This window comes from Oncorhynchus keta, chromosome 8 (assembly GCF_023373465.1).
Source record: "Oncorhynchus keta strain PuntledgeMale-10-30-2019 chromosome 8, Oket_V2, whole genome shotgun sequence".
Classification (NCBI taxonomy): Eukaryota; Metazoa; Chordata; class Actinopteri; order Salmoniformes; family Salmonidae; genus Oncorhynchus; species Oncorhynchus keta.
Genome location: NC_068428.1, coordinates 17369303 through 17390051, shown reverse-complemented (window position 1 = coordinate 17390051; position 20749 = coordinate 17369303). Strand labels below are relative to the sequence as shown.

General features: G+C 42.2%; 2 protein-coding genes across 3 annotated transcripts in view; both read right to left on the bottom strand.

The window, feature by feature from the left end:
• Nucleotides 1-184: 184 nt before the first annotated feature.
• Nucleotides 185-11410, bottom strand: LOC118386903 (lymphokine-activated killer T-cell-originated protein kinase homolog). 2 transcript variants are annotated; one of them, XM_035774878.2, is made up of 6 exons: nucleotides 11193-11410; nucleotides 10820-11010; nucleotides 10322-10631; nucleotides 9619-9748; nucleotides 695-865; nucleotides 185-570 (listed from the first exon to the last, which is right to left on the bottom strand). In XM_035774878.2, exons 2-6 carry the CDS (start codon nucleotides 10996-10998, stop codon nucleotides 338-340), a joined length of 1023 nt encoding a protein of 340 aa, XP_035630771.1. In that variant the 5' UTR covers nucleotides 10999-11010; nucleotides 11193-11410; the 3' UTR covers nucleotides 185-337. The 2 variants fall into 2 exon arrangements, with proteins under 2 accessions (XP_035630771.1, XP_035630772.1); XM_035774879.2 differs by having other exon boundaries at nucleotides 185-555; nucleotides 11193-11394.
• Nucleotides 11411-15258: 3848 nt separating this feature from the next.
• Nucleotides 15259-20749, bottom strand: part of LOC118386901 (scavenger receptor class A member 5-like) — a 57445-nt gene continuing 51954 nt past the window's right edge. Inside the window, exon 9 of the mRNA XM_035774875.2 lies at nucleotides 15259-17179. Within this exon, the coding sequence (XP_035630768.1) occupies nucleotides 17046-17179 (134 nt within the window). The 3' untranslated portion in view covers nucleotides 15259-17045. The remainder of the gene's footprint in view (nucleotides 17180-20749) is intronic.

The window sequence follows — 20749 nt, the reverse complement described above, 5'->3', positions numbered from 1 at the left end:
ACATGATTGACATTCATGACACTTTACAACATAATGAATCTACAGGCACATTCCATTTTAGATTATGCAACACAAACCACGTATGCCCACAGGACACTAAAATGCTCAAGTATTAGTCAACTCTAGTTTAAACAACTAGAGGAAAACCCTACTTCTTTGAATTCCTTGTGTTTTCATAGCAGTATCCTGAAATGTAAATCATTTTATTTACAAGTTTCACCTGAAAAAGGAGTACAGGCATAGAGAAGAGTACAGGACAGAATAATACAATGATATTACAAAAGTCAAGGTTTCTGGACACCGGTCAAGTCATGACAGTATGGCTTGATGAGACTGGTCAGTCTATGACAATGACCTCACTATTTTTGTTGGACTCCAGAACCTGAACTATTTGGGTAGCTGAGGGGCGTTTCTGTGGATTCTCCTCTGTGCAGAGCCAGAACAGCTCCACCATTCTCTGGTAGGCTCCCCCGAGACTGACAGAGTCCAGCGCTGGCCGGGTGCCCAACTTCTCATAGTAGGCATCCTCATCAAAGCCGTCCTCCAATGAATCATCTGAGAATGTAACGTCTATACAATTATTTAAAACTATTACTGAGCAAATTATCTTGTTTCAAACAGAAGTCTTACATAAATCCAAAACAAGTGAAATTGCCTTTTTAAATGAGCTCTAGACATATAGAACTCTCCTTACCCCCCTCCTCACTGTCCAAAATCTCCAGGTGAGGCATGGCCAGAGTCATCATCTCCCAAAGGGTCAGGCCGTAGGCAAAGATGTCTGCCTTGTCAGTGATCACTCCTCCCTCCAGAGCTTCCTTGGGCGTCCACGGCTCAGTGCCAACATACTCTGCTTTGGGGTTACTCACTTGAGAGAGGAGCAGAAACAGGAAGAGGTTTAAACATGTCATACAGTGAATAAAGCATGGGTTTTTAGGCTTACTGGGCATTGGTATATTTGACCAACTGTTTATTTGTGAGTATTGGTGGTTCTCAGAAAATCCAAAAGTAGAATTGGTTAGGAACATGTGTGAGAAACACTAAGAATAAAGATTTTTTAATATGTATTATTTATTTCACCTTTATTTAACCAGGTAGGCTAGTTGAGAACAAGTCCTCATTTACAACTGCAACCTGGCCAAGATAAAGCAAAGCAGTTTGACACAGAGTTACACATAGAATAGACAAACGTACAATCAATAATACAGTGTGTACGAATGAGGTAGGATAAGGGAGGTAAGGCAATAAATAGGCCATGGTGGCAAAGTAATTACAATATACCAATTAAAAACACTGGAATGGTAGGTGTGCAGAAGATGAATGTGCAAGTAGAGATACTGGGGTGCAAGGGAGCAAGATAAATACAGTATGGGGATGAGGTAGTTGGGTGGGCTATATACATGTGCAGTGATCTGACAGCTGGTGCTTAACGCTCGTGAGGGAGATATAAGTCTCCAGCTTCAGTGATTTTTGCAGTTAATTCCAGTCATTGGCAGCAGAGAACTGGAAGTAGAGGCGGCCAAAGGAGGAATTGGCTTTGGGGGTGACCAGTGATGATGACCAGTTAACTGTGAATTGGAGATGCTTAATGTGAGTGTGGAAGGAGAGTTTACAGTTTAACCAGACACCTAGGTATTTGTAGTCCACATATTCTAAGTCAGAACCGTCCAGAGTAGTGGTGCTGGACGTTCAGGCCTTTAATTTAAGAGCAGTTGGAGGCCACAGAAGGAGAGTTGTATGGCATTGAAGCTCGTCTGGAGGTTAGTTCTGTAGCTCAGTTGGTAGTTGGTAGAGCATGGCGCTTGTAACGCCAGGGTAGTGGGTTCGATCCCCGGGACCACCCATACGTAGAATGTATGCACACATGACTGTAAGTCGCTTTGGATAAAAGCGTCTGCTAAATGGCATATATTAGTTAACAGTGTCCAAAGAAGGGCCAGAGGTATACAGAATGGTGTCGTCTGCGTAGAGGTAGATCAGAGAATCACCAGCAGCAAGAGCGACATTGATGTATACAGAGAAGAGAGCCGGCCCGAGAATTGAACCCTGTGGCACCCCCGTAGAGACTGCCGGAGGTCCGGACAACAGGCCATCCGATTTGACACACTGAACTATATCAGAGAAGTAGCTGGTGAACCAGGCGAGGTAAGTATTTGAGAAACCAAGGCTGATAAGAATGTAGTGATTGACAGTCGAAAGCTTTGGCCAGGTCGATGAATACGGCTGCACAGTAATGTCTCTTATCGATTGCGGTTATGATATCGTTTAGGACCTTGAGCGTGGCTGAGGTGCACCCATGACCAGCTCTGAAACCAGATTGTATAGCGGAGAAGGTACGGTAGGATTCGAAATGGTCGGTAATCTGTTTGTTAACTTGGCTTTCGAAGACCTTAAAGGCAGGGTAGGATAGATATAGGTCTGTAGCAGTTTGGGTCTAGAGTGTCTCCCCCTTTGAAGAGGGGGATGACTGCGGCAGCGTTCCAATCTTTGGGAATATCAGGCGATACGAAAGAGAGGTTGAACAGGCTAGTAATAGGGGTTGCAACTATTTCGGCAGATCATTTTAGAAAGAGAGTAGAGGTCGACCGACTAATTGAAATGGCGTTCAAGTTTTCATAACAAAGTCGGTATTTTTGGTATTTTTTTTTTACACCTTTATTTAATCTTTATTTAACTAGGCAAGTCAGTTAAGAACACATTCTTATTTTCAATGACGGCCTAGGAACGGTGGGTTAACTGCCTCGTTCAGGGGCAGAACGACAGATTTTCACCTTGTCAGCTCGGGGGACACAATCTTGCAAACTTACAGTTAACTAGTCCAACGCTATAACCACCTGCCTCTCGCTGCACTCCACGAGGAGACTGCCTGTTACGCAGATGCAGTAAGCCAAGGTAAGTTGCTAGCTAGCATTAAACTTAACTTATAAAAAGTTATAAAACTTAACTTGGATATTTCAAACTTTTTTAACAAATCAAAAACTGAAAAATTGGGCGTGCAAAATTATTCAGCCCCTTTACTTTCAGTGCAGCAAACTCTCTCCAGAAGTTCAGTGAGGATCTCTGAATGATCCAATGTTGACCTAAATGACTAATGATGATAAATACAATCCACCTGTGTGTAATCAAGTCTCCGTATAAATGCACCTGCACTGTGATAGTCTCAGAGGTCCGTTAAAAGCGCAGAGAGCATCAGGAAGAACAAGGAACACACCAGGCAAGTCCGAGATACTGTTGTGAAGAGGTTTAAAGCCGGATTTGGATACAAAAAGATTTCCCAAGCTTTAAACATCCCAAGGAGCACTGTGCAAGCGATAATATTGAAATGGAAGGAGTATCAGACCACTGCAAATCTACCAAGACCTGGCCGTCCCTCTAAACTTTCAGCTCATACAAGGAGAAGACTGATCAGAGATGCAGCCAAGAGGCCCATGATCACTCTGGATGAACTGCAGAGATCTACAGCTGAGGTGGGAGACTCTGTCCATAGGACAACAATCAGTCGTATATTGCACAAATCTGGCCTTTATGGAAGAGTGGCAAGAAGAAAGCCATTTCTTAAAGATATCCATAAAAAGTGTTGTTTAAAGTTTGCCACAAGCCACCTGGGAGACACACCAAACATGTGGAAGAAGGTGCTCTGGTCAGATTAAACCAAAATTGAACTTTTTGGCAACAATGCAAAACGTTATGTTTGGCGTAAAAACAACACAGCTCATCACCCTGAACACACCATCCCCACTGTCAAACATGGTGGTGGCAGCATCATGGTTTGGGCCTGCTTTTCTTCAGCAGGGACAGGGAAGATGGTTCAAATTGATGGGAAGATGGATGGAGCCAAATACAGGACCATTCTGGAAGAAAACCTGATGGAGTCTGCAAAAGACCTGAGACTGGGACAGAGATTTGTCTTCCAACAAGACAATGATCCAAAACATAAAGCAAAATCTACAATGGAATGGTTCAAAAATAAACATATTCAGGTGTTAGAATGGCCAAGTCAAAGTCCAGACCTGAATCCAATCGAGAACCTGTGGAAAGAACTGAAAACTGCTGTTCACAAATGCTCTCCATCCAACCTCACTGAGCTCGAGCTGTTTTGCAAGGAGGAATGGGAACAAATTTCAGTCTCTCGATGTGCAAAACTGATAGAGACATACCCCAAGCGACTTACAGCTATAATCGCAGCAAAGGGTGGCGCTACAAAGTATTAACTTAAGGGGGCTGAATAATTTTGCATGCCCAATTTTTCAGTTTTTGATTTGTTAAAAAAGTTTGAAATATCCAATAAATGTCATTCCACTTCATGATTGTGTCCCACTTGTTGTTGATTCTTCACAAAAAAATACAGTTTTATATCTTTATGTTTGAAGCCTGAAATGTGGCAAAAGGTCGCAAAGTTCAAGGGGGCCGAATACTTTCGCAAGGCACTGTAACTACACATGGTTGATGATATTACTAGTTTCCCTAGCGTGTCCTGCGTTGCATATAATCTGACTGAGCATTCAAGTATCTGACTGAGTGGTGGTAGGCAGCAGCAGGCTCGTAAGCATTCATTCAAACAGCACTTTTGTGCGTTTTGCCAGCAGCTCTTCATTGTGCGTCAAGCATTGCGCTGTTTATGACTTCAAGCCTATCAACTCCCGAGATGAGGCTGGTGTAACCGATGTTAAATGGCTAGTTAGTTAGCGGGGTGCGCGCTAATAGCGTTTCAAACGTCACTCGCTCTGAGACTTGGAGTGGTTGTTCCCCTTGCTCTGCATGGGTAACGCTGCTTCGAGGGTGGCTGTTGTCGTTGTGTTCCTGGTTCGAGCCCAGGGAGGAGCGAGGAGGGGGACGGAAGCTACACTGTTACACTGGCAATACTAAAGTGCCTTTAAGAACATCCAATAGTCAAAGGTATATGAAATACGATACATAATATGGTATAGAGAGAAATAGCCTTATAATTCCTATAATAACTACAACCTAAAACCTAAAACTTCTTACCTGGGAATATTGAAGACTCATGTTAAAAGGAACCACCAGCTATCATATGTTCTCATGTTCTGAGTGTAACAGTATAACATTAGACCGTCCCCTCGCCCATACCCGGGCGCGAACCAGGGACCCTCTGCACACATCAACAACAGTCACCCACGAAGCATCGTTACCCATCGCTCCACAAAAGCCGCGGCCCTTGCAGAGCAAGGGGAAGTAGTACTTCAAGGTCTCAGAGCAGGTGACGTCACTGATTGAAACGCTATTTAGTGCGCACCGCTAACTAAGCTAGCCGTTTCACATCCGTTACATGAGCAAGGAACTTAAACGTTAGCTTTCTTACATAGCACATATTGCACTTTTACTTTCTTCTTCAACACTTTGTTTTTGCATAATTTAAACCAAATTGAACATGTTTCATTATTTATTTGAGGCTAAATTGATTTGATTGATGTAATTATATTAAGTTAAAATACGTGTTCATTCAGTATTGTTGTAATTGTCATTATTACAAATAAATAAATAAAACGGGCCGATTAATCGGTATCGGCCTTTTTGGTCCTCCAATAATCGGTATCGGTGTTGAAAAATCATAAATCGGTCAACCTCTAAAAGAGAGGGTCCAGATTGTCTAGACCGGCTGATTTGTAGGGGTCCAGATTTTGCAGCTCTTTCAGAACATCAGCTATCTAGATTTGGGTGAAGGAGAAATGGGGAGGATTAGGGGGAGTTGCTGTGGGGGGTGCAGGGCTGTTGACCGGGGTAGTGGTAGCCAGGTGGAAAGCATGGCCAGCTGTAGAAAAATGCTTATTGAAATTCTCAATTATAGTGGATTTATCGGTGGTGACAGTGTTTCCTAGCCTCAATGCAGTGGGCAGCTGGGAGGAGGTGCTCTCCAGATGAGGAATTGATGTGCCTAAAAGCCCAATTATATAATACATTGAGGTATTGTAAACTTTTAGATCCTTTTTGTTCCTACCCATGTTAATGTCTATAACTATAACTAATTACACACACATTGCTCAAAATATTTACTAAAAGAAGGATTCAAGTTACCAGGATAGGATCAACGCTATTAGCAATTTTAGTCTAAATACAAGTATCGATATGCAAACAAAGCTTTTCTGCATTTGGTTTGAGGTTAACAAAACTCTTATTGCATTTCACTTGACAGTTCAAATGATTCACTATTGTTTCTTGACATATGTATACTGTAGGCCTACAGCCTATTTCTGAAATACAAGAATATATAGACTTGTATTGTCCTGCCTTTCTCTTTGAGAGGTTCTACAACCTCATGGACAAGAGGAACACCGATGTGAGAATGCTGTTCATGGACTACAGCTCAGTGTTCAACACGATGGTGCCCAAAGCTCACTAAGCTAAGGACCCTGAGACTAAACACCTCCCTCTGCAACTGGATCTTGGACTTCCTGACAGGCCGCCCCCAGATGGTAAGGGTAGGCAACAACATATCTGCTACGCTGATCCTCAACACGGGGGCCCCTCAGGGGTGCGTGCTTAGTCCTCTCCTGTACTCCCTGTTCACCCACGACTGTGTGGCCAAGCACGACTCCAACACCATCATTAATTTAGCTGAAGACAACGGTAGTAGGCCTGATCACAGACAAATATGACTGCCTATAGGGAGGAGGTCAGAGACCTACCTGGCATTGTGGTGCCAGGACAACAACCTCTCCCTCAACTTCAGCAAGACAAAGGAGCTGATTGTAGATTACAGAAAACTGAGGGCCGAACACGCCCCCGTTCCTTGGTGTCTAAATGACTTAAATGTAAATGTAAATGTGTCCACATCACCAGCAAACGAACATACCAAGACAGTCGTGAAGAGAGCACGACAACACCTTTTCTCCCACAAGAGACTGAAAAGATTTGGTATGGGTCCCCAGATTCTCAAAAAGTTCTACATCTGCACCATCGAGAGCATCCTGACCTGTTCCATCACCGCCTGTTACGGCAACTGCTCGGCATCCGACTAAGGCACTACAGAGGGTAGTGCGTACGGCCCAGTACATCACTGGGGCCAAGCTTCCTGCCATCCAGGACCTACAGCGGATTCGGAAAGTATTCAGAACCCTTGACTTTTTCCACATTTGGTTACATTACAGCCTCTGAATCAGAGCGGTTTGGTTAAATGCAGAAGACATTTCAGTTGAAGGCATTCAGTTGTACAACTGACTAGGTATCCCCCTTTCCTTATTCTAAAATAGATTACATTGTTTTTCCCCCCTCATCAATCTACACACAATACCCCATAATGACAAAGCAAAAACAGGATTTTAGAAATCTTTGCAAATGTATGCATTTATTTTTAACTAGCACATTTACATATGTATTCAGACCCTTTACTCAGTACTTCGTTGAAACACCTTTGGCAGCAATTATATTCTCGAGTCTTCTTGGGTATGATGCTACAAACTTGGCACACCAGTATTTGTAGAGTTTCTACCATTCTTCTCTGCAGATCCTCTCAAACTCTGCCAGGTTGGATGGGGAGCATTGCTGCACAGCTATTGTCTGGTCTGTCCAGAGATGTTTGATCGGGTTCAAGTCTGGGCCCTGGCTGGGCCACTCAAGGACATTCAGAGACTTGTCCCGAAGCCACTCCGGCGTTGTCTTTGCTGTGTGCTTAGGATCGTTGTCCTGTTGGAAGATGAACCTTCGCCCCAATCGGAGGTTCTGAGCGCTCTGGAGCAAGTTTCATCAATGATCTCTCTGTACTTTGCTCCGTTCATCTTTCCCTTGATCCTGCAGCTGAAAAACATCACCACAGCATGCTGCCACCACCACGCTTCATCGTAGGGATGGTGCCAGGTTTCCTCCAGACGTGAGACTTGGCATTCAGGCCAAAGAGTTCAATTGTGGTTTCATCAGACCAGAGAATCTTGTTTTTCATGGTCAGAGTCTTTAGGTGCCTTTTGGCAAACTCTAAGTGGGCTGTCATGTACCTTTTACTGAGGAGTAGTTTCCGTCTGGCCACTCTACCATAAAGGCCTGATTGGTGGAGTGCTGCAGAGCTGGTTGTCCTTCTGGGAGGTTCTCCCATCTCCACCGAGGAATTCTGGAGCTCTTTCAGAGGGACCATCGGGTTCTCTGTCACCTCCCTGATCAAGGCCCCCCTCCTGATTGCTCAGTTTGGCTGGGCGGCCAGCTCTAGGAAGAGTCTTGGTGGTTCCAAACGACTTCCAGTTAAGAATGATGGAGGCCACTGTGTTCTTGGGGACCTTCAATGCAGTAGAAATGTTTTGGTACTCTTCCCCAGATCTGTGCCTCGACACAATCCTGTCTCGGAGCTCTAAGGACAATTCCTTCGACCTCATGGCTTGGTTTTTGCTCTGACTTGCACTGTCAACTGTGGGACCTTGTATAGACAGGTGTGTGCCAATCATTTGAATTTACCACAGGTAGACTCCATTCAAGTTGTAGAAAGATCTCAAGGATGATCAATGGAAACAGGATGCACCTGAGCTCAATTTCGAGACTCATAGCAAAGGGTCTGAATATTTATGTAAATAAGGCATTTCAGTTTATGTTTAATACATTTGCAAACATTTCTAAAAACCTGTTTTCTGGTTGTCATTACGGGGTATTGTATGCCGATTGATGAGGAAGAAAAGTAATCAATTTTAGAATAAGGCTGTAACGTAACAAAATGTGGAAAAAGTCAAGGAGTCTGAATACTCTCCGAATGCACTGTATATACCAGGTGGTGTCAGAGGAAGGCCCCCAAAAATGTCAGACTCCAGTCACCCAAGTCAGACTGTTCTCTCTGCTACCGCATGGCAAGCCTAGGTCCAAAAGGCTCCTTAACAGCTTCTACCCCAAAGTCCTAAGACTGTTGAACAATTAATAAAATGGCCACCCGGCCTATTTACATTGACACCCCCTCTCCTTTATTTTAACACGGCTGCTACTCGTAGTTTATTATCTATGCGTAATCACTTTACCACTACCTACTGGACATGTACTAATGACCTCGACTAACCGGTACCCCTGCACAGGTACCCCCGGGTATATAGTCTCATTATTTTATTGTTTTACTTTTTATTTTTTTACTTTAGGTTATTTTGTAAATATTTCCTTAACTATATTTCTTGAACTGCATTGTTCGTTAAGGGCTTGTAAGTAAACATTTCACGGTAAGGTCTACAGCTGTTGTATTCGGTGCATGTGACAAATACAATTTGATGAATAAAATAGATTGTTTACATAGCAAACCACCTGCACATTGTTTGTTACTCTATACTCTTCCCTACAGCACCCCTACTATGAATAGAAACACACTGTTTCCCAGAAAGCATGAGCATGATGTAACCACTGGGCATGTGTTCCATTAGGCTCAGGACATGAGTGCTCGCAACACTGTGAAAATCATCAACAGCTATGTTGCAAGAACAACAGATGTTTGGCATTACACCCCAAGACCTAAACTAAAGAGGGCGAGGAATGCATTTTGTTCAGGTCCTACATCCGGCTAATTTCTCAGGTTCACACTTTCTAAACAGAGACAAAGACAGGTTGTCTAACAACAGCAACAGATGTAGAAAAGAGACCAAAATACCAAGTCCTGCCTATTTTACCAGTGTTTGAGTGTATGTATTGAGCTCAGATGGTGATATCTACCTTTCATATTCTCATCCATCTGCAAGGAGACTCCCACATCACAGATTTTGACAGTCTCAAAGTTTCCCTTGATGACAACATTGCAAGACTTCATGTCGCCATGTAGTAGCTTCTTTGCGTTGTGAAGGTACTGAAGGTGAAACAAATATACATTTCAAGCGTTTCCTTAATATATTTTCTATACCAAATTGTACACAGCCATATGCGTTTGATTCCCATTAAAATATGGAATAACATTAAGCATCTGGTAACTGACAGTGAATGAGAAAACAGGAAAATCATTTCCATTTAAGAGGGGTGTTTCATGGTGGTTTTTCAGTTAATTTGGTCATAGCTAGGCCATGAATCAACGATTCCGGGGATTACAGAACATTTGAAATCCTAAACCTGAAATTGTTGACGTAATGACACTAATGAAGGAGAAACTCAAATACCCTCCATCACCACGTATTATTCACGTTGATTGAGGGGAAATGTATAACAGCAATCTTGAATTACATTTGCTTACATGACCTCTCTGCCCCAAAGCATGAGAATAGAGCCAATCCATATCGATGAGCTGGATGATCACATCCAGTCGACACTACAGTACTCCTGGTATTACAGCTTTATGTTACAAGCTGCATCTCCATTCCTCCCCCTGTAACCCATTCCAGATCAATACCAGGTGAAAACTAGATTCAAAAGATGAGCAGGATGTTACCTGTAGGCCACGTGCCACATGTAAGGCCACTTTGTCAATGGTGGCAGCTGGAAAAGCCTTCAGGCCCTCCTCTCTCCTCCTCTCTATCAGGTCGTTCAGGGACTGCTCCCCACCATACTCCATGGCCAGGCACTTGGAGCCATCCTTGGCAGTGGCGAAGGCACGGAATCCAACAATGTTTGGGTGGTGCAGGCCTTTCAGGATCTTTGCCTCGTCACTGAGTCTTCTCTGGAATACACCCACCTGTTTTGAGGCACATTTGCTGTTGATCTTTTTGACAGCCCATGGAGACTGGTTAAATGTACCAAGTCTGCAAAAGAGCACATAGGAACATGACATACCAACTCCATAGGTAATATTGAGAAGCTAAATGACAGAATATACTGTAAAGAGATATAGGAAAGATATACCAATGATGTGTATTTAACATATGGAAAAATGTCTATAGTTGGCTGGGATTAAGGATGAATTACATAAAGGTTATCCCACAAAACAAACCTGTTCATGAGATAAACATTCACCCCAGTTCCACATCCCAGTTTCTTCATGAAAGGGGAGGCAGGGATGGTTATAGGGGTTCTAGGACTGGGTGCGCCATCAGAGAGAGGGCTTTTAATCTTGTATGGTTTGCAGGGCGTCTTAAATGCATTCACATCACTGGCAATAGAAGAGTCCATTCTTTCACCGATCTGTGAACACATAAGACAGAGTCAAAGTACCTCAATGCTAGCAAAGCTGGCTAGCTAACTTCAATAACAATCATAATATATCGCAAGGACCCAAAATTAGCGATCCACGACCTAATTTACTCAAGTGCGAATATTATATTTTGTGATAAAGGTTTATGAACAAATTCAGTGATTATTCTTACCAATATTTCTGTCCTGTTTTGTCTTGATCACAAAAGATGCAGTAGAAAAGGCGCCCAACGTTTAAAAATCCAAAATGTTTTCGTAAGTCAAATACAGGCGCCCTAGGAGGACAAACTGCAATCTGTCAAAATTACTGAAAAAAGCGTTTCTAACATATGTAGCCTCCCAACTATCTGAAATACAGGTCAGGGGCATTAACACATTGTGTTGTGTATAATATAAAGTACTGATGTAGCTAATGGTGTTTCTGGTTTGATTAAAACTCTGTTTATGCTTGTAGAAAATATTTGTAAAGTAAAATACATTGATTACACCACCAGAGAGCAGACTTAGGCGCTAAATAGAGAGGAAAGTTGTGTGTGGACTGTGGGCACATCTATACTGAGTGTACAAAACATTAAGAACACCTTCACTACGGAACATTTCAAGAACTTTGAAAGTTTCTTCAAGTGCAGTTGCAAAAACCATCAAGCGCTATAATGAAACTTCCTTTTTCTTACATTTTTATCTTTGGGCCCGAATCCTGGATTCCAGTAGTTTACAGATATCCATAATTTCAGATATTCTGCAGATCCAGGAACAAATTCCGTGTTCCATTTGTTATTTATCCAGCCCCATTTGAGCAGATGTCTGCTGCAGCCTGCATATGTGTGTCCCCAAGCACAGTTGGGGCTCATTGATTGTGTCTCGCCACATTTCTCCACATAGCCATGGGCAGACCATGCCCAAGACATATTGCACTTCCAGGTGGTACTGCATGCTGTTTAATCCTTGGTAAAAACTGATTTCAATAGGGACATACCTAATCAATTGTACAACTGAATGCATTCAATTGAAATGTCTCTTCTACATTTCAGAGTGGTGCCTTAATCAACATCTACGTCATCAGTGCCCAGGGAACAGTGGGTTCACTGCCTTGCTCAGAGCAACAGATTTTTACCTTGTTAGCTCAGGGATTCGATCTAGCAACCTTTCTGTTACTGGCACAACGCTCCTACCCGCCAGGCTACATGTAGTTTCCTCTCTTTCCTTCAACCTGATATAGCAGAAACATAGTATAATATGAAGAACACAGTACCTTGGTTAGAAAACAAATGTTCAACTAAACCTCAGAGGGAAATTGGCAAATTTTTCTGTGCTTGCTACATGCTGTGGTTGGTTTTATAGAAAAGTAGAGTGTGTTCCTTGGTCAAACCTCAGCATGGGCTCTGGTTGGGGAGAAGGAGCTGTCCCTGGCTCTGCTCAAATTGGGTAGATTTGGGGAAATCCACAATTGAATCATTTCATGCATGTTTTCAATGTCAAACATTGTTCTGTAGACACGGTTTATTTGTCCATTGTTTTACTTGAATAATCAACTGCATTTTGACCATGTATGGCTTATTGTTTAGCTTTACAGTATTTTGGATCATGTCCAGTGTAAACACAGTACCAGTCAAAAGTTTGGACACATCTACTCATTCAAGGGTTTTTCATTAGTTGTACTATTGTCTACATTGTAGAATAACAGTGAAGACATCAAAACTATGAAATAACACATGGAATCATGTAGTAAACAAAAAAGTGTTCAACAAATCAAAACATGTTTGAGATTCTTCAAAATAGCCACCATTTGCCTTGATGACAGCTTGCACATTCATGGCACTCTCTTAACCAGCTTCATGAAGTAGGCCCAGTCACCTGGAATGCTTTTCAATTTACAGGTGTGCCTTGTCAAAAATTCATTTGTGGAATTTCTTTCCTTCTTTAATGCGTCTGAGCCAATCAGTTGTGTTGTGACAAGGTAGGGGTGGTATACAGATGATAGCCCTTTTTGGTAAAAGACCAAGTCCATATTATGGCAAGAACTGCTCAAATAAGCAAAGACAAAAAACAGGCCATCATTACTTTAAGACATGAAGGTCAGTCACTACGGAACATTTCAAGAACTTTGAAAGTTTCTTCAAGTGCAGTCGCAAAAACCATCAAGCGCTATGATGAAACTGGCTCTCATGAGGACCGCCACAGGAAAAGAAGACCCAGAGTTACCTCTGCTGCAGAGGATAAGTTCATTAGAGTTACCAGCCTCAGAAATTGCAGTTCAAGTAACAGACACATCTCAACATCAACTGTTCAGAAAAGACTGCGTGAATCAGGCCTTCATGGTCAGATTGCTGCAAAGAAACCACTACTAAAGGATACCAACAAGAAGAGAGACTTGCTTTGACCAAAAAACACGAGCAATGGACATTAGACCGGTGGAAATCTGTCCTTTGGTGTGATGAGTCCAAATTTGAGGTTTATGGTTCCAACCACTGTGTCTTTGTGAGACACAGAGTAGGTGATTGGATAATCTCTGCATGTGTGATTCCCACCGTGAAGCATGGAGGAGGAGGTGTGATGGTGCTTTGCTGGTGACACTGTCAGTGATTTATTTAGAACTCAAGGCACACTTAACCAGCATGGCTGCCACAGCATTCTGCAGTGATACGCCATCCATCTGGTTTGCGCTTAGTGGGATGATCATTTGTTTTTCAACAAGACAATGACCCAACACACCTCCAGGCTGTGTAAGGGCTATTTTACCAAGATGGAGTGCTGCATCAGATGACCTGAACCTCCAAAATCACCCGACCTCAACCCAATTGAGATGGTTTGGGATGAGTTGGACGGCAGAGTGAAGGAAAAGCAACCAACAAGTGCTCAACATATGTGGGAACTCCTTCAAGACTGTTGGAAAAGCATTCCTCATGAAGCTGGTTGAGAGAATGCCAAGAGTGTGCAAAGCTGTCATCAAGGCAAAGGGTGGCTACTTTGAAGAATCAAAAATATTTTTGGGTTACTACATGATTCCATATGTGTTATTTCATAGTTTGATGTCTTATCATTCTACAATGTAGAAAATAGTACAAATAAAGTAAAACCCTTGAATGAGTAGGTGTGTCCAAAAGTTTGACTGGTACTGTATATTAATCAATTCTGTAGCTATATGGACATGTTGACAGAATGTGTGTTCCAACACAGCTCTCAGCAGCATCTTCATCTGAACATTCAATCATTCATCCTCCCAGACACAGGAGACGGAAGATTGTTCAGGAAATCCAGGCCAACAGCCACTGATAACTCTCTCTAGTTTACAATAGCAAACAGCCTTTGTCAAATCTCAAGGGAGGACTCTTTCTTATAGAACTTATCCTGTCCAGAATACACATGGACACATGGGGGAGTTCTGGAAGGCTCTGGGGAAGCTTACACTTCTAGCAGTGCTGATTACTGGAACTGCTCTTTCTCTTGCTGAGTTCTGTGATGTGACCCGAAACTGCTCTGAACAATGTAGTTTCTTTCTATAAATGGACTGAAGAGGTATAGTTATTGAGCCCACTACCCCTTGCACAAAATCTCTATAAATGGTTGCACTGTTATTTCAAACCCCTCTTACCGAGCTGACTCAATGTGACAGTCATGGATGTTAATGCCAGAGAGAGGTCCTCTGGGAACTATACAGGATAATGGAGTCCAACGGTTCCTGTGTCCATCTGTGAATTCCCCTGAATTATCGTTTCAGAAATATTGTCCTCGGTCATACCTCAAATAAAATACTTGTTGTTTGTCTGCATTTGACATAAAACTGAGGGTAGAAAATAATTTGAGACAGTTCCAGATGCTAAGGACTTTTCACAAGGGGAGTGTATGAAACAGATTAACCTAAACATTTCACAATGCAAAATTAAATATGTTCTTATTACCTTCCATAGAAATGTTTCATCCAATACACGTTCAAACATTGTTTAGAAGCATGTTCCCCTCAGCCGTAATTCAGGGTCTTTGTTCTCCCTAGGCTCACCATATGCTGAGGTGATCAGGTGATTCTCCAGCAATCATTTCTATTTTCGTCCTTCATGTGGAACCACTTTTAAGGTAATTGCTTCTCAGTTGTCAAACCAGAGATGACATACCCAACTTCCTCTATCCCTCCTCACCTGTTCTCTTGATGTACTGTATCTAGGGTATGGGCTAGGATTACTTAGCTTTCAACTGAACTGCCTCAACCATTTTCATCCTAATCAGAAAATAATCAAGTCCACATGTATAAACAAATGTATATTTTTATTATTTCCATGGTACATGAACAATTAAAAAATCTGATAAAATCTAGTAAAAAGTATTGTCTAATGGACATATGAAATATTGTTGTCACATATTCACTGTATTTATTTATCTATTTCATACTACTTCAGGTATTGTTATCTGGGTGTTATGACCAGCACAATCGATAAGCAGATATTTACATTCCTCAGCAGTCCAGTCCCTTTGTCCAATAAAAGTGGTGATTAGGGACACAGTATAACCAAGTATAACCATAGTATAACAAATCAACCAATCTTGACTTCACATAGCAATCATACCATCCTGGCATTTGATAGCATGTTCCTGATGTGGGAACCTGGGTTTGTGGTCCCTATGATACAAAGCAAATGTGTGCAGTCTGCTCCCTTAAATGTATGTGAAAAAGCATTGCATGACAGTGATTCATTTCCAGCACAGTTGAAGATCCATGCAAGAATAACCTCTGTTATGTTCACAGACTAACTGCACCCTGGTTGAATATCTGAGACAGGATAATAATAGAGATGATCACGTACTGTAGGGAATATCTATCAGAATAATATCTACCAGAATAAATGTTTTGTATGAAAATATTTTAGGTAGAAAACATTTTTTCTCCTTTCTTTTCTGTTGAAGGACCTTTCCCAAGAGGGAAGCATGATCAGTCTGAGTGAAAATATATAGAGATTGTAAGGTATTCTCCTTGGCTGTTGGCTTAGAAAACGAGTGCATCGCAACACCTCTATAGCACTTGTCTGTGCATGAACCTAAGTTGATAAAAGTGAGGACCATTTCTGAGGGGAGCTGCTCCACTGCTCCAGATGAAATACTGAGATAGTCCAGATTCATGAGTCTGAGAGTGGATCAAACCTAGTCCTCAGGACCTCTGCACATTTCATTGTTTATCCCAAATCAATATTTGGCAAGGGATCATCTACAGAAATATTTTTCTTACAGCCATCATATCATGTCAACACGTGATTTACATGTGAAAGTATCTTACATCAGGGGTTGGTTTTGTTTATTTCACACAATAATACATATTTCCCTGTTTCATTTCCTGTGAGAAACCTCAATTCATTGTGCATGTTTTACCATTTCACTTGATTTTCCACAAACTGTAACTTGCCCTCTTAGGCTGTAATTTGTCTTACTCATTGTTAGAGTCATGGTTTCCATACGTAAACCAAGCGTCAATCTTCCAACCGCCCATGCAATTATTGATGAAGAGGGTGACATTTTTGGGCTCTAACAAAAAAAACTGTTGAAGGGAGAAGCAAAAACGAGAGAGAGAGAGAGACTCTCATTCATGATGATAAAAAACAATGCTTGGCTCTACAGGCAGAAATAGTAAAATTGTCAGACACAAACCAATAAATCGTACTAGGGCCAAGTCATACATCCATTTAAAATGGCATCTCTTCCCCTTTCTTTTCTTTGTAATCGCTTTATCTATCAAAAAATTTGACAAACATTTGTGACTGACCATTTTTTAAGTTGGTCCATTTTTGGCACTGCATCTAGTTCAGCTAAGAAGTATATGCTATTGATAAACCTACTTTACATGAACAATAGCCATCCAATAAGCCCTAAGGGGTCTGAAATCAAAGCATGTTTGCACATAACTGTCAAATCAGTTGCCCACAGCGTTGGGTGGGTGTAGGACAGCAGGATACAGCTCTTCTGCTCTACCTCACGCTGCATGTCAACTGCAACTAATCTCAGCAGTTTGTAACTGAACTCGGTGGGGGTTCAAATGGTGGGTGTTAGGTGTTGCATGTCACCCCCGCATCCTCCACGTGCCCACAGTTTGTCTTACCCCAGCCTGAGAACTTGCACTGGTGAATGGTGTCCTCGTTCCCAACGCAGGCCACATCATCCATCCAGATGAGCCCAGTACCTGTATAGAGAGAGAGATCGAGAGCGAGCGACAGACAGACAGACAGACAGACAGACAGACAGACAGACAGACAGACAGACAGACAGACAGACAGACAGACAGACAGACAGAAATGAAGAGGGCAGAAATACTTTATTGAAGATGAACCTAACAGTGCACATATGTCCTCTCAGCCTCCCACTGTTATTAATAAAAAAAACTTCCAGATCGACTCCAGGATTCAGGACTTACAGAAAAGTATGATTCACAGCTAAGATGATAAAGGAGGGATATACAGGGAGGGAATATAGGGGCGGCCAAGTATCAGCCTATGCTATTCTATTGTTTTTCTTCGCAAATCACAGCCTTTATCTGAATGAAAGAGAGTGTGATAGCAGTCTGGTCTGGTCATACTCAGGCTCCTCTTACTCATCACACTACTCTCCTCTGAGAGCCCTTGGAAGCGTCAATGTGAGGCAGATATCTGGCAGAGGGATGAGAGCATGTCATGGCTTCACAAACACAGAGGCTCTGGAGACTGGCGCAAGCCTCTCCTCTCTCCTCTCCCCTGTCCACAGGCACCAGGCAGGGTAGCCAAGAGTCACCAGTGGCGACCTCTGGCATGGAATCTATGTCTGAAATTGGGTTTATTGTGGTATCAATTACATTGAAGACAGAACTGAGAGGCCGACAAACATACGAGACGACACCCTCTAGTGCCTGTTTCCCGGTCCAAATTAAAATCATTTCAAGACGCAGTCAAAATCTCTCGATGGCTTGAGTGATAATTGCTGTCTGAAGATTGATGTGCAAAATGAATGTCCAACACAAACTTAGGAACTCCATTGTTCATGATAATGAGTTGTGAGTTACAACAGTAGATGTGGGACACTGAATTCATCATTGGGTTTGAGAACAAAATTCACTTTCAATCGTTATGTATAGATTCGGAACATTTGTGTAACAGCACAGTTAAACATATACGGTAAATAGAAAACAAAACTGGATGGTCTTCAGATACAGATGGGAGGGGTTGAGGGTAATTGAAGGATTGGATTCAAAACAAACAAAATATAACTAATGTAAAATACACTGTGTCCGAACTAATTTGCCCACTTGCCAAATAAGAAGGTTCGAGAAAGACATAGGACCTCAAATATACAGTGCATTCGGAAAGTATTCAGCCTTATTCTAAAATGGATTAAAATGTGTTTTTCCTCATCATTCTACACACAAAAGGCCATAATGACAAAGCAGAAATAGATTTTAGAAAATTTTTGCAAATGTATAAATAAAATAAAAAACTGAAATATCATATTTACATAAGTATTCAGACCCTTTACACGGTACTTTGTTGAAGCACCTTTAGCAGCGATTACAGCAACGAGTCTTCTTAGGTATGATGATACAAGCTTGACACACCGGTTTTTGGGGAGTTTCTCCCATTCTTCTCTGCAGATCCTCTCAAACTCTGTCAGGTTGGATAGGGAGCATCGCGGCACAGCTATTTTCAGGTCTCTCCAGAGATGTTCGATCAGGTTCAAGTCCGGGCCCTGGCTGGGCCACTCAAGGACATTCAGAGACTTGTCCCGAAGCCACTCCTGCATTGTGTTGGCTGTGTGCTTAGGGTCAATGTCTTGTTGGAAGGTGAACCTTCACCCCAGTCTGAGGTCCTGAGCCCTCTGGAGCAGTTTTTCATCAAATATCTCTCTGTACTTTGCTCCGTTCATCTTTCCCTCGATCCTGACGAGTCTCCCAGTTCCTGCCGCTGAAAAACATCACCACACCATGATGCTGCCACCACCATGCTTCACCGCAGGGATGGTGCCAGGTTTCCTCCAGACGTGACGCTTGGCATTCAGGCCAAAGAGTTCAATCGTGGTTTCATCAGACCAGAGAATCTTGTTTCTCATGGTCTGATAGTCCTTTAGGTGTCTTTTGGCAAACTCCAAGTGGGCTGCCATGTGCCTTTTACTGAGGAGTGGTTTCTGTCTGGCCACCCTACCATGATTGATGGAGTGCTGCAGAGATGGGAGATCCTTCAGAATGACTGCCATCTCCACAGAGGAACTCTGGAGTTCTGTCAGAATGACCATTGGGTTCTTGGTCACCTCCCTGACCAAGGCCCTTCTCCCCTGATTGCTCAGTTTGGCCAGGCGGCCATCTCTAGGAAGAATCTTGGTGGTTCCAAACTTCTTCCATTTAAGAATGATGGAGGCCACTGTGTTCTTGGGGACCTTCAATGCTGCAGACATGTTTTGGTGTCCTTCCCCAGATGTGTGCCTTGACACAATCCTGTCTCAGAGCTCTACGGACAATTCCGTTGACCTCATGGCTTGGTTTTTGCTCTGACATGCACTGTCAACTGTGGGACCTTATATAGACAGGTGTGTTCCTTTCCAAATCATGTCCAATCGATTGAATTTACCCCAGGTGGACTCCAATCAATTTCTAGAAACATCTCAAGAATTATCAATGCAAACAGGATGCACCTGAGCTCAATTTCAAGGCTCATATCAAAGGGTCTGAATAGTTATGAAAATAAGGTATTTCTGTTTTTTATTTTTAATACATTTTCAAAAATGTTTAAAAAAAACATGTTTTCGCTTTGTCATTATAGGGTATTGTCTGTAGATTGATTTAAAAAAACATCTATTTTAGGTTAAGGCTGTAACGTAACAAAACGTGGAAAAAGTCAAGGGGTCTGAATACTTTCCGAATGCACTGTATGCCTAACATAACTACAACTTTGTTTGATTTATAACAACAAGGGATAATATACATGCAGGAAAACCATAGTGAATCCAGGCGAAAGCTATGATCCCTTCTTGATGTCACTTGTTAAATCCACTTCAATCAGTGTAGATGAAGGGGAGGAAACAGGTTAAAGAATGATGTTTAAGCCTTGAGACATGGATTGGGAATGTGTGCCATTCAGTGGGTGAATATGCAAGACAAAAGATATAAGTAACTTTGAACGGGCTATAGTAGTGGGTGCCAGGCACATTGGTTTGTGTCAATAACTGCAACGCTGATGGATTTGTTTTTTTCTCAACAGTTTCCCGAAGAAGAAGAAGAATGGTCCACCAGCCAACACGGGCCAGCAACCCTGTGAAAAGCTTTTGACACCTTGTAGAGTCCACGCCCAGACTAATTGAGGCTGTTATGAGGGCAAAAGGGGGGAGTGCAACTCAATAATAGGAAGGTGTTCTTAATGTTTTTTTATACTCACTATATACAGTTTACCAAACCAATCCAGAATAATATATGTTTTAAATGCAATATGTCATAAGGATATCACTCTCCCCACAAAAGGTTTCCACAAAGTTAACATTATCATAAGCATGTCGTTCTTATCCCACATTTGAATGAGATTTCACGTTATAATTCCTGGTCTTCGTTTGCTTCAGGGTTATATTCGAATGCTGGCAACATAATGAGCACAAAAAGTACAATATGCTTTTTATATCCTGAATCAGACATTCATTTCTTTCACTCTAAGATGACAGTTTACAGATGTGCATGTGGGCCTCATCCCCATAGGCCTATCGGGGCTGTGTACCAGTGAGGGGATTCATAGACGGACTTGAT

Coding starts and splice junctions, on each gene's coding strand:
- LOC118386903 (XM_035774878.2), bottom strand. CDS start 10,998: ATGGACTCTTCTATTGCCAGTGATGTGAATGCATTTAAGACGCCCTGC. Junction 10,632..10,819: donor AATGTTTATCTCATGAACAG/GTTTGTTTTGTG, acceptor GCTCTTTTGCAG/ACTTGGTACATTTAACCAGT. Junction 866..9,618: donor GATGGATGAGAATATGAAAG/GTAGATATCACC, acceptor TCCTCTCTCAAG/TGAGTAACCCCAAAGCAGAG.